Source organism: Drosophila subpulchrella, chromosome 2L (genome assembly GCF_014743375.2).
Source record: "Drosophila subpulchrella strain 33 F10 #4 breed RU33 chromosome 2L, RU_Dsub_v1.1 Primary Assembly, whole genome shotgun sequence".
Taxonomy (NCBI): Eukaryota; Metazoa; Arthropoda; class Insecta; order Diptera; family Drosophilidae; genus Drosophila; species Drosophila subpulchrella.
The window spans coordinates 23,543,922-23,562,998 of record NC_050610.1 but is presented as its reverse complement, the minus strand read 5'-3'; the positions used below and the strand labels follow the sequence as shown (position 1 = coordinate 23,562,998).

At 41.0% G+C, this 19,077-nt stretch overlaps 5 protein-coding genes across 6 annotated transcripts; 3 read left to right on the top strand and 2 right to left on the bottom strand.

Moving 5' to 3' along the window:
- Positions 1 to 283: 283 nt before the first annotated feature.
- LOC119548573 lies at positions 284 to 868 on the top strand. The gene is made up of 2 exons (XM_037855890.1): positions 284 to 649; positions 713 to 868. Exons 1-2 carry the CDS (start codon positions 284 to 286, stop codon positions 866 to 868), a joined length of 522 nt encoding a protein of 173 aa, XP_037711818.1.
- Positions 869 to 1,616: 748 nt separating this feature from the next.
- LOC119548458 (transcription elongation factor S-II) lies at positions 1,617 to 3,079 on the bottom strand. The gene is made up of 3 exons (XM_037855725.1): positions 2,943 to 3,079; positions 2,758 to 2,846; positions 1,617 to 2,694 (listed from the first exon to the last, which is right to left on the bottom strand). The coding sequence occupies exons 2-3, from the start codon at positions 2,827 to 2,829 to the stop codon at positions 1,801 to 1,803; spliced, it is 966 nt and encodes a 321-aa protein (XP_037711653.1). The 5' UTR covers positions 2,830 to 2,846; positions 2,943 to 3,079; the 3' UTR covers positions 1,617 to 1,800.
- Positions 3,080 to 4,295: 1,216 nt separating this feature from the next.
- LOC119546063 (ATP-dependent RNA helicase vasa) lies at positions 4,296 to 18,582 on the top strand. Its single transcript, XM_037852132.1, has 10 exons — positions 4,296 to 4,429; positions 8,802 to 8,888; positions 8,948 to 8,983; positions 12,471 to 12,511; positions 12,565 to 12,778; positions 16,548 to 16,795; positions 16,859 to 17,602; positions 17,670 to 17,883; positions 17,951 to 18,228; positions 18,291 to 18,582. The coding sequence occupies exons 4-10, from the start codon at positions 12,491 to 12,493 to the stop codon at positions 18,342 to 18,344; spliced, it is 1,773 nt and encodes a 590-aa protein (XP_037708060.1). The 5' UTR covers positions 4,296 to 4,429; positions 8,802 to 8,888; positions 8,948 to 8,983; positions 12,471 to 12,490; the 3' UTR covers positions 18,345 to 18,582.
- On the bottom strand, positions 6,527 to 14,145 carry LOC119546064 (plasminogen activator inhibitor 1 RNA-binding protein). 2 transcript variants are annotated; one of them, XM_037852134.1, is made up of 5 exons: positions 14,004 to 14,145; positions 11,861 to 11,984; positions 10,677 to 11,448; positions 8,476 to 8,745; positions 6,527 to 8,132 (listed from the first exon to the last, which is right to left on the bottom strand). In XM_037852134.1, exons 3-5 carry the CDS (start codon positions 11,374 to 11,376, stop codon positions 7,597 to 7,599), a joined length of 1,506 nt encoding a protein of 501 aa, XP_037708062.1. In that variant the 5' UTR covers positions 11,377 to 11,448; positions 11,861 to 11,984; positions 14,004 to 14,145; the 3' UTR covers positions 6,527 to 7,596. The 2 variants fall into 2 exon arrangements, with proteins under 2 accessions (XP_037708062.1, XP_037708061.1); XM_037852133.1 differs by lacking the exons at positions 11,861 to 11,984; positions 14,004 to 14,145 and adding an exon at positions 11,678 to 11,828.
- Positions 12,856 to 16,029, top strand: LOC119546067 (sister chromatid cohesion protein solo). Its single transcript, XM_037852138.1, has 5 exons — positions 12,856 to 12,886; positions 12,959 to 13,961; positions 14,259 to 14,602; positions 14,678 to 15,304; positions 15,410 to 16,029. The coding sequence occupies exons 1-5, from the start codon at positions 12,856 to 12,858 to the stop codon at positions 16,027 to 16,029; spliced, it is 2,625 nt and encodes an 874-aa protein (XP_037708066.1).
- Positions 18,583 to 19,077: the final 495 nt, after the last annotated feature.

The following is a 19,077-nucleotide window of genomic DNA, read 5'->3' as shown; positions in this document are numbered from 1 at the left end:
GTTTCCTTTTTTAATTTCGTTTTTTTGGTTATTTTAATTTTATTTTCCCAGATCACAAAACATGTGCAGCTGGGTCGACGTACTTTATAAGCTCATTAGATGGCTTTGTTGGTTAAGTTGTCAACGCCACAGATTTTATCTGCATCAGAGGTTTTTTCTTTATTATTTAGTTATTAAAATCCAATTAAGCATGTTTAGCTTATATTCCAATTTGGGTAGCCAAAACTGGATTAAAATAGGCTTGCATTGAATCAAATTATTTAGTGCATTCAGGTCAATAGCAATGAAGCTACTCCTGTGGATCTGGGTCCTTTTGATGGGGAAATCCCTCGCATATGTGCGCCTCACAAATCTCAAGTGCGAGAGCTTTGACAAATCGTACATTGACTTTCCCGAGTGCCGACTGAAAGTCCTTGGAAGGGGAATTATAGCCGCCAACATTCATGTGAAAGCCCTTAAATTACCAATAAACCGGATGGTAACAAGATTTACCACTTACCGGAAACTCAACGGATACCACCCGTTTCTATTTAATGTTTCCAAAGAGCTCTGTCGATCATTGAAGCATCCAAATCGCCTAGATGTCTTCTACTGGTTCTACACCGCTTTTATGCCCTATTCCAACCTGAATCATACTTGTCCCCTTAATGTGAGTAGTTTAAATCTTATTCTTCTCTATTTTAAGTTTTAAATAATTTATATATACAAATAGAATGATATTTACGTGAGGAACTGCACCTTGAACGATGGTATGTTTGTAAAGGTTCCATTACCAAAGGGAACCTACTTGCTAACGCTAGAAATGGATGATGGCATCGAAACGTGGGTTTCCATTATATCAATATATTTCGATATTGATGTAGACTAAACAGCGAACCCGTAAGATATTATTTTAAAGATATTGTTGATTGTTCTATATGGTGTAAAGTAGATTTAATCTGCTCTACAATAAAAATAACGACGAACAAGCTTCTTTCAATGGACTTAAAATATTTGTTTTATAAAGTACCTAGTTTCTTTTTTAAATATGTACTTATTAAAACCCGAAGTTATTTGGTTGTTGATATGATGCCTTAAAAGTTGTTTTTTAAAACCTGCTCATTAATATAATGAGTTTCTTATTAAGCTAACTATTTATTTTTGTATAGAATGATTTACTTTAAAGTTAATTTTTAATATTGCAGGTCTTTTGAAAATCGATACAAAAGCTATCGAAATTTAAGTGTTGTAAAGCGAGTCGTCAGTTTAAAATGGCAGCAGGCGAAAGTGGATTTTCCTGTATATTTAAACAAATAAACAAGAAATGGATGTCTAATTATTTTAAAAAAAATTTTTGTATGACTCTAATAATTAAATAGAGCTTGTAAGAAAACAATAAACTAAAAAACTGAAATATCTGTTCCAAATTTTGTTTATTTTATTTTGTAAAAAAATTTATTTTTTAAAATGCTGATCTCATTTCAACCTAAGTTCCATCTTTTACGTATCGTGATATAAAAACAACGCTCAAGTTCTTTTTGGAACCACACAACCACTGCTAATGAAAGTACTGCCGTGTTATCAGCGGCATGGCGTTATCACCGGCATTCGAAAAGGCAGAAAACCGACTGCGTGTCTCCGTTTTATCAATAGTTAATGTTTATTGAAATTTATCTTCTCTTCGGTTTAGGTGGTCAGAGTAAGCGCCTCCGCGATCGGGCAGCAGATACAAAATGTCGTGTCTTTACAATGTTTTTAAGAATATGAAGGGGTTGTGTGTGGAGGGGCGTGCTAGGTATCGTTTGGGAGCTGATGCGGGAGTTAGCAGAACTTCCACCGGTTGCCGCACTCGTTGCACATGACGAAGGTGGTCATCGGCTCGTCGGCGGACCGGGTCTGCAGCTGGTTGTACGTGCAGTTGCGCTTCTTGCACTTGGCGCACTTGAGGAGATCGGTCTTGGTGCCCTGCACGGTGGCCAGCTGGGCGTCGTTGATGGCCTCCTTGACGAACTTCTCGCGCAGCTTCTTCATCTCATCGCTGGCCATCTCCTCGGGCGTCATCTTGGCCAGCTGCTTGGCAGTCACGGCGCCGCACATAAAGTTACCACGCAGGCCGGGATTCTTGGGGTCCTTCAGGTTGGCCACGCGTGACCTAATGCGATTCTTGTACTTCATGTCGGTGTTCTTGAACTCGGAGTAGATGGCATCCTCCAGTTCGGCGGCCATCTCCTCGGGCTCCCCGCATCCCTCGGGCACTTCACCTATTTTCAAGGCGGCCGCCAGCATTTCGCGACATTTGATGCGCACCGCATCCGTCATGCCGCCGGAGGGAAACGATGATTGTGAGGAGGACGAGGAGGCCTTCTTCTCCTTGTCCTTGGAGGAGGAGCTGCTGCCGCCGCCGCTGCTGTTGGACTTGTCCTTTCCCGACGACGACGACGAGGATGACTTGGCGGCGCTCGAGGACTTGGCGGCACTGCTGTTGTTGGAGGAGCCCTCCTTGGAGGAGCTGTGGTTGGGCGTCGTGGGAGCCGGGCTGGCCAGGAAGCGCTTCCAGTTCTTGATCAGGGTCTTGGCCAGGGCAATCACCTCGTCGTCCTTGCTGCTCTTGCGCAGCTCGTTCACCGTCATGCCGATCCGCGTCTTGGTCAGGATGTCCAGGTTGATGTTCAGCGTTTGCAGGGCCTTCAGCAGGTCCAGGGCCTGTTCCTGTCCCTGTACGATGGATATAATGATATAATGGCTGACATGGCCTGTTTGATTAACCCCCAAACTCACTGTCCCGTCGCTGGCCATCGAAATCTTGCTCATCTTCTTCTGGATCCGAAACACTTCCTCCTCCACGCTCATGTTGGCCAGCTGTATCTCTAGGGATCAGAGGTTAGGTTAACTGTCGTCGGGTACCGGCTGTATTGTATATTCTGCTAATGTCACCGACTTTCGTGTGGCAGCCGAGCTATTACCTCTTTTCCCTCCAATAAAAGTTGTTTACTATTTTTTTCGTTTCTGTATTCGCAGAACGAGTTGGATGAATAGCCCTAATGCGTTTTAGTGGTACCGCATGGCCGCTTGCCAAGAAATACCAAGCCATGCCGAGCAGTACCCGTTTCCAACTGGAATTCCAGTGGAATCGGAAATGTGGTAGTCTGTTCAGACAGCGGTTTTCTGTATAAACGATAAAATTCAATTTCAGTAAGCACATGCAATGAAATTCAATGTTTTACTAGACTTATTCAGTATTTGGCGACAGCCTTGGATAAATTATTTGCCGTTGAGAACGTTCCACTTGCTTATGTCAAAACTACATTTTTTTTTGCGTTATAATCTATTTAATTATCGGGAAACTTAATTTGTTTGTTCTTTTCTTCTTTTTGCTTTGCTGATCAGATGCTTCTGCAACAGAGGTTTTCTTTCCGCTTAAAATCGCTGTTGCTGAAGCCCTTAGGAGCGTGTCTCCGCTAAATCAGAGTGACCAGTGAAAGCCCGCCAATAAATAAAGTCGGTATTTTTCTATATGTCTAGTATTTTTGACATTTTTGGACATTGGAGGAGGAGCGCCCTCTAGGGTTGTCGGAAAAAATACCTCGATATAAATATTTATTTTTATTCATTATTTTTATATATTATCCTCTGCCTTATGCAAGTTAGGTCGTTTGCCCTTCGTGAGGCAGTAAATTTCAATTTTTTAAACAAAGATTTTTTTGGAAAATGATTTTTTGTAGAAAAAATAAGACTTATCTCTATTCATTCACTTAGTGCGATATAAAATATTTGCTGAGAAAATTTGGATACATGGTCTGTCTGAGATAGGTTGCATATATATCTTGCTGTTATTAAAGATGAATTTTGTTTTGAATGACAGTGTCACAATTTAAAAAATCTTTTATTCCATAAAATAGCGATAAATACAAGCATGTTTTTAGTTAACTTATATTAGTCATCGGCAGTTTTTGTTAATGGATGATAGTGTCGAAATTGTAATTAATTTTTCGTTGTAATCCATTTTACTAACGAGAAAACTCAATTTACATGTTCCATTCTTCTTCGCTTTCGGTTTGTTGTGGTCTATTCCATTTTCTTCTTAAGAGAGCAAAATGTGCTCTAATATATAGAATACAAACCATAAGCTGCGGGCAAGATAATAAAAATGTTGAACTTAGATCTCAATAGTTTTTGTATTACTAGCGGTAGTAATACATTTTCACATTCTCGTTTGAGTGTGAACGGGTCGATATTTCGCTGTGTGTAGAGGATATAACCGTGGCTATCGTTTGAACAGGCTTATTCGTCTATCGAAAGGTTTTCCCAGCTCTAAACGGATGGCTCGTCCATTTCGTTTTTCGAATTGAATTTCTTCTGGCTCGAATTTGCGCGAAGTGCTTTGCTCGCCGTTTAATTTGTGAAATAACTTTTAAGTGATTCTAAAATTTAAAACTCGGAGAAATACAAGGTAAGCGTGCGGAACTTCAGGTTGCTAATATATTTTAAATTCGGAGCTACAAATCGTTGAATTATAAATTATAAAAATTACGCGCAAAAAGCATGAAATTCCATTATAAATTGCAGAGAGGCAGTAATTAAAAGTGCTAGAAAGGGTTTTCTTCTCAATACTTAAAGCATGCTAAGTAGAAACGTAAGTTTTTCAATTTATCTTGTGATATTCGCTTGGCTTATTAAATTGCCTGCTCTTCAAAGTAAAAGAAAGTACATTAAATACTTCATGCTATTAAAAATTTCCTTTTAAATTTCGATTTAAAATTATAAATTCCCAAGAAAACTCTTTGCAAGTTCCTTTTGGCCCCATTCGCTTGGCGTCCATTTTTTGCTCTCCTTTTGCTAGTCACCGTTATGTTCTAGGGCTGTCGAAGCGCCAATTTGTGTGAAACAAGCACTCTTTCCCTTTTCGACTGTGCATTTTTGATAAGTTGGCAGGCCTGAAGTTTGCCGATTTCTTTTGCATTCATTTCTTACTGGATCCGCGTGAAAGTTGTTTAGAGTTCGATTTGATAATCTTTTTGTGAAAAAGCATTAACTTAAGAAGTATACAAAAAGAAATTACAAAAAGGTAGTGGTTATAATAAAATGTGTTTTTAATTTAGTTGAAAATGCAAAACATGCTTTGTTAAAAATTACCAAACAAGTTGCAGATCGTTATTTAGGTAAAATTAATAAGTAATTCATCTTACAAGTTCTCGAAATTTCTTTAGGCTTCTTACTCATTTTCCACAAAATGGAAAAAAAAAAACCAGTCCGCGCGTGAAAATTATTAAGTGTTTAACTTTAGAATCTATTTGTGAAAAAAATTTACTAAAGAAGTTTAAAAATAATACAAAAATAAAATTTTTATTTAAAATGTAAATTTTATATAAAATGCAACCATGCTCTGCTGAAAATTGCCAAAGAAATTGTCGACTGTTATTTAGTTTTAATAAATATGTAATTAATCTAGATTCACGCGCAATTATTCTGATTTTCTTGCTTATTCTCCACATATTTTGGCCTTACCACCTTGATTTTCACCCTTTTTCAGTTCACGTTTTAAATTTTGGTCTTTGCGGTTTCTTTTTCGCTTTGGTCTTATGTTTCATTCACAAATTATTTGTTACATTCGCTGAAAATATTTCGTACATAGCTTTCATAATCTTTCATTTTAATTCGGGGACTCATTTTTTCTGAACATTCGCTTGGTTTTTGTTCGTGCTTGCCTGTTCTTTCATGCTCGTGACCCTTTTCTTTTTTTTCGTCCCTTTCTTACTTTTTTGTTTTACGCGCGCAAGTTTAATTTGATTTTTTCTTTCAAAGACAAATTAGAAGATTCTATCAGATGTGTCATTGCATTTCCCGCCCTTTTTTTGTTTTCTTTCTTTAGTTCTCGTTTTCTTAGTTTCCTATATTATTATTATTATAGTTCTCATTTACTAAATTTATTTTTATATTTTCATTTTCGGCTCGGCAGAACTGCTTAAAAATTAGAATCCAATGAAATTTAAAACGCTTAGAATATTTCCCAATCCTGCTCGCTTCAAATTACACACCCCGCTTTTCAATAGTTTTCACTTTCTCTTCGACCCCCATTCCCATTAAAGTCTTCAAGTTCAAGTGTTTTTTTGTTTCTTTATTTTTATCAAATAAATTTTCTTGTTTAAACGAGTTGCTCAACATTTGGTTGCTGTTGAATGGTTTGTTTCTTTGGGTCAAAATACAATACAATATTTCAAAAAATGTCGTATATTTTGTTCATCTACGAGTTCCTTCTATTCCTTACTTTGCTTGCTTATTCTTTTGTTTTGTGTGTTTCGTTTTGCCGTCATAAAATTGATTTTACCAAGTATGTACGAATATATATCTCATATAATTTATACAGTTTCTAATTAATAGAAGCAAACGATTTTACAGGGATCTTCGTACTATCGTTTCTAGGAGTGGTTTCTATCATCTGACTTGAAAGTGGCCCTCCTCCAACTGTAAATCTACTTATTAAAGGTTTATAATTTGCTCCAATAGTTAATCGATATTTTTTGTTTTTATTTCTTTAATAATGCTTAAATTAATATTGTTTTGCTTTGTATTTCAGTGTGTGTTCAGTTAGGTTTTTATAATTAAAAGTAGTATATATGATGCATAGTTTGCGTTATAATTATTAAATTTAAATGTTTAATTATAGAATTTGCATCCAAGAAACACAATTACAAAGGTTTTAACACTTACTATTCTTTCGGTTTAAGGTTTCTCTTTCCAACTACTGATTTTAATATTTGTCCATTTTGTTTTCTTTATTTTAAATAAAAGTTAACATAGTAAAAATAATAAAACGTACATTTCGCTACGAAAATGTGATTCGTAATAGAACAAAAAGTTTATATGAGTAATGAAAATGCTTTTACTGTTCTCTCGATGAAAACAAACTATTGTAATGTAGTGTATTTTGCTTCTTTTTATCGAAGAATTTGTCAGGCCGTGATGTTGTATATTATATATTTTATCTTTAGTTTATTTTATTTTATTCGCCCTGTTCACTGGTTAGCGACTGTAATTGGTTTTTTATTAGATAGGATGATTTTTGATTAAGTGATTGGTAATAACATAAAAAAAAACAACTTTACATCTGGATTTGGTTGATGTAATAAAACAATTTCTATGTCCGCCCATGCCGTTTTTTATGTAGAAAAATCTCGAAACAAATCTCTTCGACTGGTGAACAGACATTAGATGTAAAATCCCTAATGAGGATGACTTAGCCCCTGACTTTGACTAGTTTACACGAGGTCACTTGCTTGATCGTGATTTTATCGGGTAAAATCTGATTAGTTGGCCACGCATAAACTAAAATTGCTTTTCGTGTGTTCTGGTCATATATTTAAATATGTATGTATAATTTATTATCAATTTTTTGCTTAGCTTTGTTGGTTGGTATTTTTGTTGCTTTTGGCTTATATGGCGGCTACAATTGTTTCATCTTCGGTTTCCCCCTCTTTGTTGTTAAAAAGTTTCTTGTCTGTGATATATGTAAGTTATAAGATTTCATTTTGGTAACTTGCTGATTTCCATCTTCTTCATCTCTTCAGTCACCAAAACTGCAATTTGAGGAGCAACCTCCTGCCTAAATCCTCTCGAGATTTAAGCCAGTGTGGGGAACTGACGCTCATCGTTGACCTTGGGAGCAGTGTTCTGTTGTCGCTCGAAACGCTTGTTTTGACCTGGACCGCTGTTGTTCTGATTGTTCTGGTTGTTGCCCGGACCGCGACGCTCGATGGGCGGCCTCTGGCTCTGAGCGGATGGAGCACCGCCCTCGTTATTATGCTGCTCCTGCCTGCCAGACGGACCATCCCGCGGGCCACCACGGTTTCCGCCCTCGCGGTTGTTGCCGCCACCCTCACGGTTGCCGCCCTCGCGATTGCCTCCCTCGGTGCGTGGTCCGCCTCCAAATCCACCACCTGGTCTTGGTCCTCCACGGCCACCACGTCCTCCGAAGCCACCAGGTCCGCCGCGACGACCGTCGTTGAAGTTGAACTGGATGTCCAGAACGCGCTGCTGCCTGCCCACGCGCTGAGGATACAGGGCGGGATCGTATTCGAGCTCCTCTTCGCTGTCGTTCTCCTTCTTTTTGTTGCTAGTCAAGACGACCATTTTCTTCCATTGTGTGGTGTCCTCACCTGGGGGTAAAAGTATTGTTAGATTTCGTTTTGAAGAGTCTGTTCTTTTAGGACAATCATGTTTAGTTATAGTGGGTTTTTGTTTTCAAAGATTATAGAATGGTTTAGTCTTTCCTTTGAAATTAAGTTGTGAAAATGAACAGATTGAAATTTTACTTGCTGAGCTTAGCTTAGCATGAATATTATAGATAGGAATTGTGTTTCTAAAAGCTCTCAACATTGATTATCCCAAAATTGTAATGAAGGAAGGATGATTTTCGACTTTTCCAGTTACAATTGTCTCAAAGATTGTTAAAATATGTTACATAAAATGGTAACCCATAGATATTCATTGTTCACACACCTTCTCCAGCCTTGCGGATGTTGAAGGTTGGCTTGATGCGTTGTCCCTGCTGTGCCTTCCACTCGTCCAGGGTCAGTTCCTTGGCCTCCTCCTCGGCGGCAGCCTGCGCCTCGGTCTGTGCCTCAGTGGCAGATTCGTCGGCCTTGGCTCCACCCTCGGCAGTGCTCACATTGGTCTCGCTTTCGTTCTTGTTCACATCGTCGATAGCCTCTTTGACCGATCCCCAGTTGTGGGAACCAGCTCCATCCCGCTTGTCAATTGATTTCACACCTGTGGATAATGCAAGAAGATTACACGAATTAATAATATATTACGTTTAATTACAGCAAAGCCAATTGTAAGAAAAAGCTGAGCTATCTGGAAACTAGCCAAAGCCTACAAAAACTATCTGGAAACTTGCTTTCAAGCTATAAGTAAGTTAGCATATCTTCAATGTATATTATTTATCTAATTCTAATTTATTTCTTCACAGAGAGCTCGTGCTGATTTTTATTTCTTGACTAAATCGGTGAGTTGGATAATGGATCATTCTATTCTAAATCTAAATTTGAAAGAAGATAACATATTTCGGAGTTGGCCTAGCGTGAATATGCTTTAATAGCAAAAACCTCTACTGTTCATAGACTCCAATCCAAATGCCAACTATTTTTCTAACAATACCCTCTATCAATACGGCGCTAATTGGGTCAATTATGGTCGGGAATCACCTTGCCCATTGAAGTCTAACCACGTTAGGCCTTTTCACTGCCCTCGCATGGTGACAGATAAGCCGACAGCACCCGTTCGCTGTAATCAGATTCAGTGGGGGAACTGTTCCCCCATTTGTGCCTTGCAAAGGCCTCCTACAAGCACTTGCGTTAGACGGGAATGCCGCCATGAAGATGGGCAAACTATTTTTAACCCATTTTCTCTTTCGATTCGTGTGCTGTAGTGCTTCCTCTTTTCTGTTGCTGCGTTGTGATTATTATAATTTTGGATATTCCAAAAATGAAACAGTCTGAGAAGGCAGTGAATAACAGAGAATGCGAGGAAGCTGATTTTATTTGGTGGATGGAAGTGTGATGTGTAGCTAGCTGCTTGTTGAATACTGTCTGACCATTAGTATTGATTTGACTGATCCACCACGTGAGCGACAGATTTGCTGGGTTTGCTTCCCATTGTCCATATGTTTATGGGGGTTTGTTGTGCCACAAATGGTTTACACCCTGCCATTCAACATTTAATCTAGTCGTTGTCTTTGCATTTAGGATTGTCTCATATTTTCCTCAAATCGCTCGTAAAATTATAGTTATCAAATAATTTTCTTGGGGGCTTATATATAAATTGGTTAATTATAGATAGATTTTTAAGTACACTTGCTCTTAGCTGATCGAGCTTGCTAATGGAGTATCATTTTTGTTATGTAGATAGCAATCAAATACTTCTTGAAATTGATAACTATCCAGCATTATTATTATTAGGAATTCATTTGGCTCAAGTAACAATAACTATTCTGGATTATTGGTTAGTATCAATTGAGTATAAGATCTGAGGAATATTAGCTGGAAGACGGCTAATATTTTCACATGAATATAAACAAAACATGATAATAGGTGGCGTGTAAACTATGGATGAAATGTGTTTTTCCTGCCTGCTGAGTTCGCTTTTCTGGTTGTCATGGAGCGTTGTTTTTGTTTCATTTCTAAATTTTCTTATATGTAGGTGGGCGAACTTGCTCATTTTGTGGTTATGTCTGCTGTGCCCCACGATGGTTTAGCTTCAGCTTTAGATCACTAACTACCAAGGCAGATGAAAATATTGATAACAATAAATCAATTTAAAGATTTTAAAATCTGACATTAAGAACAGTTTAATAGTCTTGAAGCTATAATATGATATGATATAGTCGAGCATCATAGTTAAATTTTTAAAGTGTCAAAATGGTGTTTATTGAGGATTAGATTTTATTGTTCAGTGGTGGGATAAGAACATGGTCTTAAGTGGTGTCTTTGGGCTAGCCTATTTTAACCTTGTGCTATGAGCAAGATCCTATCTTTCTGATCTTGAACACTATAAGTCGAACGTCTTATACTCACAATAAAGATTCAATTCCATAACCTATCTATAACCAGAAGTCTAAGTTTATTCTTCAACCTGAGTATTCAGATTTAGTAAAGCACATCATCTAAGATGGATGTATCTTATGGTTTGCTCTAACTCACCGGTTCTATCCGATCCCGACTGGCGGTCGAACTCGCGCTTCCTGTTCTGGCCATCGTAGTTCCTGTTCTGGCGCTGCGGGCGATCTCCACCAGCACCGCCCTGGCCGCCGCCTGGACCGCGGTAGGGACGCGACTGCTGCTGGCCATCGGGTGCTCCTCCGTTCTCGCGGACGTTGCGGCGGTTGTTGCGCTGCTCGCGGGATTCCACAGTGTTGCCATTGCCATTGCCATTCTGTTGACGGAAGTTGACGCTGCGCTGCTGACCCTGTCCGCCTTGTCCTTGACCCTGTCCTTGACCGGTGCCGAATTCACGTGTTCGGTTGGCGCCACCTGGTCGTGGAGCACCCTGCTGTTTGTTGTTGTTGTTGAACTGTGGCTTCTCGGCGGATGGGGCAAACTTCTTGCCATCGGTCTTGTTTAAGGCGTTGTTCGGCTTGTTCTCCTTCTCGGCCTGGTTCGGTTTCTTGGCATTGGGTCCGCCCAGATTGGATCCTGCGGCCGCCTTGTTGTTGTTGTTGGTCACCTTGGCGGTCGTTTTGGTGGCCGCTGCACCAGCTGACGGCTGCTTCTTCTTGCCAGCGGCGGCTGCTGCTGCGGCAGAGGCAGCGGCGGCCGTCGGCGCCACAAGATTATCTAATGGATCGCTGACATCGTCGTCCATGAACAAGAGTTCATAACGATTTTTACCGGCGCTGTCCATGATTTTATGGATGGGTGTGTTGTTTGTTTTTATTTTCGCTAGCTGGCTGCCTTTATTCTCGTGCCTTTTTTTCTGCAAAAGAGAATTTTTGAACACACAGTTTTTTAGTAGGAATTGATTGATTTTTTCGCCCGCGCCTCACACCCTATCGAGATTTCTGAGGTTTTCTTTGATATTTTTGTATGACAAACTGTGATGGAATAGTTTGAATTTTCTTGTAATTTGTGATTTACGTTGCAAGGACATTGACTAACTTGAATTTTCGCAATTTTTGTGGGCCTTTTGGGGGGATTTTTCTTACTTTTCTGCTGGCTGTTTGGTGGCTGCTGCTCTCTAACCTTAATTTTCAGCGTTTCTTCTTCGCCTCGCTGCTAGTATTACCTACACACACTGGCGCACGCGATTCCTCACGCACATGGGCCAGCTCACGCACACAAGGGCGGCCACATGTGTTCTTGGTATACATAGAAAAACAGAAACTCACGTTTTTCCACGCGTTTCGGGGCGAATGGCTGGTTTCCCTCCGAATGGCAGCTGTGTTTAGTGGGCTCTAGCTTGGGCGGGCTTTGGTTTTTAGTTTGAAAAACTCATGACATTGGCTGGAGGGTCTGTAATGAAGGGGGATAAGAATGTTAAAAAGACGGTAAAAATATTATATTTGGTTAAAATTTAATCCTACACCATGAGCTGTGTTTATTGAGCACTTGGCGATGTTTTCGATTTGGGCGCCAGTTTAAAATTTGGTTGACTTCTGCGTAATTTAAGATTCGGTTAAAAAAATATCCATAATAAATATAGATATTATACACAAGTGTAAAGGATTTGATTTATTGTAGGTGGAGGCCGTTAAAAAACTTAATTAAAAAAAGGTGGTATTGACAACCTAAATTAATATTCAGAGTTAGTGGCTCAGATAATAGAGTCCCTAACTGAATATTAAGTTAGATTTTTAAAAATCATTAGAAGAAAATTTGAATAGGAACCTGAGGTAGCTATCAAATGAGATAGTGGTTTTTAAAAAGCAAGATCTTCTGTTTGGACTACATAACTACCAAAACAATTTATACTAACTATTAATTTTATTATTTTTTTAGCTTATTTAGAATCCACCAATATGTCAGACTGGGGAGATGAGGTATGTATAAACTAAAACCACAATTTAAAGATTACTAAATGGAGCTTTTTCAGCCCTCTGAGCCAATCACAACTACCAAGGAAGTTTCCGGTTGGAGCGATGAAGAGGACACTGGCAAGAGCTCCGCTGGAGGCGATGGCGGCAAGGGAGGCGGCTATAACAAGGGAGGAGATCGCGATGGAGACGGCGATGGAGGTGGTTACCGCGGTGGCCGCCGTGAAGGAGGCGGCGGCGGGTTCCGAGGTCGTCGCGACGACAATGAGGATGGTAAGTACATTTTCTGAATTGCCACTTAGATTTAAATATTAAAACTAAGACCAAAACGTCCTAAAAATAGGTAAATTATGTCTCTGTTTAACGCTGTGTTTGTGCATTGTTTTGTCATGTAGTTTGTTTTTTCGTTTTGTGTTCCCGAATTCGACCAATTGGTGGGTTTGCCAACTTCAGCCATAGAGCTGCCACCGATCCCATCCAGCTTGGATAAGGATGTGGTGGGCGAATTCATCGATCAGCTGGATTTGGTCAAGTACACAACCAGCCTGGCAAGCGTTCGGGAATTGCGTGACTATTTGTTCAAGGCCTTCAAGGATTTGGTGAACAAAGAGTGGGTTTCTCTGGAGAGACTTGATCAGGAAAGGCGTGCTCAAAAAGCGCATCAGATACGCGAGACGAAGGCCATGATGGATCGCTTTATAGAGAACATGGATCGATTGCTAATCGACACTGAAGGTGCCCTGCAACAGGAGGCAAATGTTTTAAGGCAGTTTCAAGACATGGGTGTCGATTGGAGAGCAAACATGTCGCAAGTTGAGCTGACTTCACCACAGTTTGTGGTGCCCCAATCTTCGGAGATCAGGACGAGGGGACCTGATGGCGGTCGACCACGAGGAGCAACAGGAGCCACGGAAACAACCGAGATTGGACTTGCATCCCAAGAGCTGCATCAGTTTGAGAATATTGTTCCGATTAATCCCCGGATGTCTATTGATGGACTATCGGAAGACGAACGGAGCACAGGGCCTGATCTCACATTTGGCACTACCAGATTTCGCCACTGGTTGAGTGAGGAGTACGTCGTTCGCCATGAAATAAGAACAGTATCTTTTCGCAGTTCCCGCGAGTTGCGTCACAACATTTCTTGGCCAAATGCCCCCAAGCCATCTTGGGAGAGCCACTCAAGGTGCCAAAATGCAATCGGCATTTTTGTCATAGTTCGTAGGACAATGGTGGTAGCTGCTGTTGAGACTGGTGGCAGCAGATCGGACAACTCTAGCACTGTGCAGGCCAGCAGCTTAGTAAACTTGGCCCGACAAAACCGGTCCCAGAATCAGAACACACCCGTCAGTCGCTACGAATCGAATCAAGGAACCCCCTTATCCGCAGCTGGTGTCTCCGACAGGGTAGCTATGCGTGCCTCGAGCACCCCACTTGGACAAAACAGCGATCCAGGGTATTTTAACCAAATAACTAGTACTATCCTTTCCTTTCTTACCATCTGTGGGTGCTCCGAAGTTCCTTTGTTTATCAGGGGGAAACAAACATTTAAAATTTACAAATACTTAACAAAATTTAGGTGATCACCGAAAATTTTAACATACTCACAGAAGTGTTCAATTTTGACAGCTTGACTTTCGTCAATTTTTGTTCCCTAAAAAGAACTAGGCATGCTCTTCTATACCACTTTCCTTTCACTGCTCCTTGCTTCACTTTCTAATGGTACATAAGCTTAGTAATATGCGTTTCACAGCTTGTCATTTATACGCAATCTGACCTACGATGATGGCGCCATTCCATTGTCGGTGCTAGGAGGAGCAGCATCGACCCCAATTGGTCCATCGCTGCCAGGACAACATTCCTTGGAGTTGGAACTGGACAGCGGCACCTTGGTGCTGCCAACGGATGGGGATGAAACCGCCGCAATGGCACAGGCTGGTTTATCAGTTGTGCGTTCTCGGCTCGGAGGTACACCATCATTGACTCCCTTTCCGTATTTCCAACCCAGACTGCCGGTTATTGATGAGGAGCACCATCGTCCCCTCACCCTCACCAGGGGGTCACGTGAGCTGCAGATGTCTTTGCCACCGGAAGAGGAGGCCAACGCAGTCATATTGGAAGAACCTGCGGCAGCTGTAGAGGTTGCTTTGCCAGTTGCAATGCCAGTGACCCCTCCTTTGAGTCCGCCACGTGAATGGATCGGTGTTTTCCGGCCACGGGATCAGTTGGTTAACTATGTCGAAGGGCCAGCTCCCAGGCGAGCAGCCAGGGTCCGACGTCCCCGAGTTCGAGCTCCTCATCGCCCTGTTGCAGTTCCCACTCCGCCAACAACACCGGAACAACCAATCCGAGGCGAGGAAGCAATGCGAAGCAATCGTCATATTGCCACCACTTTTATGTCTGACTTCCTGCAGAATGCTGCGGCAGTGGTGGATCCTTCACGACTGCCAGAAGTGATGCCTCCTCCAATCGACATACAATCTCTTGGACTACCGCAGATAGATCCAGCTACATCAGCTACCAATTCCATGGAGTTGGCTCATGATCTTCAAAAGATTTGCGATTCTGGAGCTAGTATGCCATCGAAAGCTGCTTTCCAGGATCTTGAAGTAGCTCCCTTGGATATTTCTGTTAATGCTCAAGATCAGATGGCACCGTTTGATTCGGCTGCTGCCCTATTACCTCCAATAAATTCTACTCCCATCGTTCAGGATCCAAATAAGATTATAGTTGGTCCTATAAATGCTCATGAAACTAAACCCGAAATGGTGGACAAATCTAACTTATTGAATACTTCGGTACAACTTACGGCAGTTGAGAATACGTTGGTGCAACTAATGCCAATGGAAAATACATCGGTACATCTTATGCCAACGGAAAATACATCGGTGGAAAATACCTCGATACAACTTATGCCAATGGATATTGACGACGCCCCTCTGCAGGTTTCAAGCACATTGGCTAATATGAGCGATAATGCCTATGTGACCGATGTGCAGGTACTGCCAACGCTGGAGATTCAATCTTTTAATATCGCTAGCATAGATGCAGATGCTAGCCGAATAAAAGTGGATTCCACAGTGACATCAACAGAAGGCCTTCAAACACAAAAGGAGCCCAGGACAGCAACGCAAAGTCCACTGAATCGGGTGTCGATTAAGGATTTGGCTTTCATTTCACAACACGCTAATATGCTACGTCTAATGGTGGATCGTCACAAGCAACTTAGTGAAGAGGGAAAGTCCCGGTTGCTATTTAGTCGCGAAGGCTCGTTTAGTTATTATTCCATGCCCGCTGTTAAGGTCTACGATCCAAAGATCATTATACACATGGAAAAGGATAAGATTCGCCTTGTCCATGGCTTGTTTGAGGTCCTCATCAGACAGCCTCAGGTGGATATGCAGAATGCATCCTTCATTCGGAATCGTAGAGATGCGGTGATCACATGCCGCTATTTACTTGAGCTTAAGACAGCAAATTTCATAAATCTTAGTTCGGATGGTAGATTCTTTTCCCTTCGATAAAATAATACATAACTATAATTTATAAGAATATTAATAGTCTCCTGAAAGTTTCTTTTTAATTTGAAACCAAATTATATTTAAACTATACTGAAATAGTTGGGATTATTATAAATATGGAGAGAAATTTTAATTTGTTCTATTTTAAAATGTATCTATTGACTCTTAGTTCGGATGGTATATAATTTTTCTCATTATTTCCTATAAAATTCGTATTTTTAATTTAAAGCCAACTTCTAAGAAACATTTGTAGTTTATAAGAAACTATTTCATTTGATTTTAAAATGTGAAGTTTGTACTGGAATTTTTAATTTCTAGACTTAATTTATTTTATTAAAGAAATATATGAAAGTACACAATTTTGAAATGCTTTTTGATTTAGTTGCAGCATGTCTTATTAAGTGTATTGTGTTTATCATTATATGTTTTGTGAAACATTAGAAAGTGTTGCATTTTTGTATAAAATTAAATTATTTCTTTCAAGCAATCTTATTTTATTTACGAAATCACTTATTATTTAGGCGAAGAACGTCGTGGAGGCCGCTTCAATCGGGAGCGCGGAGAACGCGGCGAGAAGGGGGAAGGCGGTTTTGAGAGACGCCGTCGCAATGATGATGATGTGAACAACAACAATGAGGTCGGCGAAAATGGCGAGAAGCCGCGTGAATTTTATATTCCGCCGGAGCCGTCTAACGATGAAACGGAGATCTTCAGTAGTGGCATCACTTCGGGCATTAACTTCTCGAAGTACGACAACATTCCCGTCAAGGTAACTATATTTCTATCAAATCAGAAGACTTGTGAAAATAAATGACTGCTTTTTATTGTTTAGGTGAGCGGCGAGGATGTGCCGAGGGCCATCAAGAACTTTGACGACGCTAAATTGCGTGGCATTGTCGGAGAGAACGTGACCAAATCGGGTTACAAGGTACCGACACCAATTCAGAAGGTGTCAATCCCAGTGATTGCCGCTGGTCGTGATTTGATGGCTTGTGCCCAGACTGGCTCGGGTAAAACTGCTGCTTTCCTGTTGCCGATCCTCAGCAAGTTGCTGGATGATCCCCAGGATGTGGAGATTGGAAAGCCGCAGGCCGTGATTGTATCCCCAACTAGGGAGCTGGCTATTCAGATCTTCAGTGAAGCGAGAAAGTTTGGCTACGATTCGTATCTGAAGATCAGCATTGTTTACGGCGGCACCTCGTTCAAGCATCAGAACGAATGCATTACGAAGGGCTGCCATGTCCTAATCGCCACTCCTGGTCGACTGATGGACTTTGTGGAGCGTACCTTCATAACCTTCAGTGACACTCGCTTTGTTGTGCTGGACGAGGCCGATCGCATGCTGGACATGGGCTTTTCGGAAACCATGCGCAAATTTATTACCCACCCGACTATGCGTCCGGAGCACCAAACTTTGATGTTCTCGGCCACTTTCCCGGAGGAAATTCAGCGCCTGGCGGGAGAGTTCTTGAAGAACTATATCTTCGTAACCATCGGCGTGGTTGGAGGGGCCTGTTCCGATGTGTCGCAGACCATTTACGAGGTTAGCAAGTTCGCCAAGCGAGCCAAGCTGATGGTAAGTTCGAAAATTGTCCATAAACTTTAATAGATATTAAAATCCTGGTTTTCGTTTGATTTTTAAGGAAATCCTTCGCGAGCAAGCGGATGGTACTATCGTCTTTGTGGAAACAAAGCGTGGGGCTGACTTCTTAGCTTCCTTCCTGTCGGAAACAGAATTTCCGACCACTTCGATCCATGGCGATCGTCTCCAGAGTCAACGCGAGCAGGCCTTGCGTGACTTCAAGAACGGCTCCATGAAGGTTATCATTGCCACATCGGTGGCTTCTCGTGGTCTTGGTAAGATACAATGGAGAAGTTAGGCTTCTTGATTTGAAAACCTAACCCATTTCTTCTGTCTGGTTAGATATCAAGAACATCAAGCATGTGATCAACTTTGATATGCCAAACAATATCGATGATTATGTGCATCGCATTGGTCGCACTGGCCGTGTCGGTAATAATGGTCGTGCCACCTCGTTCTTTGATCCTGACCAGGATCGCGCACTCGCTGGAGACTTGATTAAAATCCTGGAGGGAGCTAATCAGACAGTTCCGGAGTTCCTTCGCGAAATTGGCGGGGGCGGCGGCGGTGGTGGAGGCTACTCCGGCAAGAACTTCGGTGGCGTGGATGTCCGTGGAGGCGTGAGTTTACCCACAGAACTTTTTACTATATGCAATTACTGATTCATGCATTTTATACACAGGGAAATACCATCTCCGACATAACCAACACCGAGAATAACGAGGATTGGGACTAAGGGACTCAAACTTGGGTCGTAAATGTTAACTGTTTGAACCTATCGAATTAAGATTGACTGAGTCCACCCCTCGTTAACGTTCGAATTCCATAGGCGTATATAACAACTATATAGTAGCCTTAACTTTATAAAAATGCATCTCAAGAGAATTTGCGTACGAATTTACTAATTTTAATTTTCCCATTCGACGTATCGCTTAAATAAGAATAAATTTCACTAGAAGAAATTTCCAAAAATATCCCCTGTCTTTAACTTATTTTTTTAATGTGGTAAAACCTAATTTTGACGCTGTTCACAGAGGATATAGTGAGGTATTTTCCAAAGTTTTTTTGTATAGTAAAGAATGCTGATACAAATGATATAGACAGGAGAGATTTGAATCCATTAATGTGTTAGAATATTGGGTGTTAGTAGCTTTACTGTTTATAACTGAAAGGTGTTCATGGGTTGTTAAAGTTAATGGATTCTTAATATATCCTTTTAACTCCTTATAACGGGCATAAGCATGTGTTTGTTTTTATGTACTTTACTCATCCTTCGTGTTTCACTGTTTGTTGTTTGCCTGCTGTCTGTTGGCTCTCTCGCTCTCCGTTAAAGCCGGCTTTTTGAACGACGCCTCGCCCTGCCTGTAACAGTCCTCCCCCAAAAACGCAAACCGACCCACAAATGTTGCCCTTTTGCGTTTGCTGTCTTTGCAGAACAAAATCAATAACTGAGAAACCCACCACGCTGC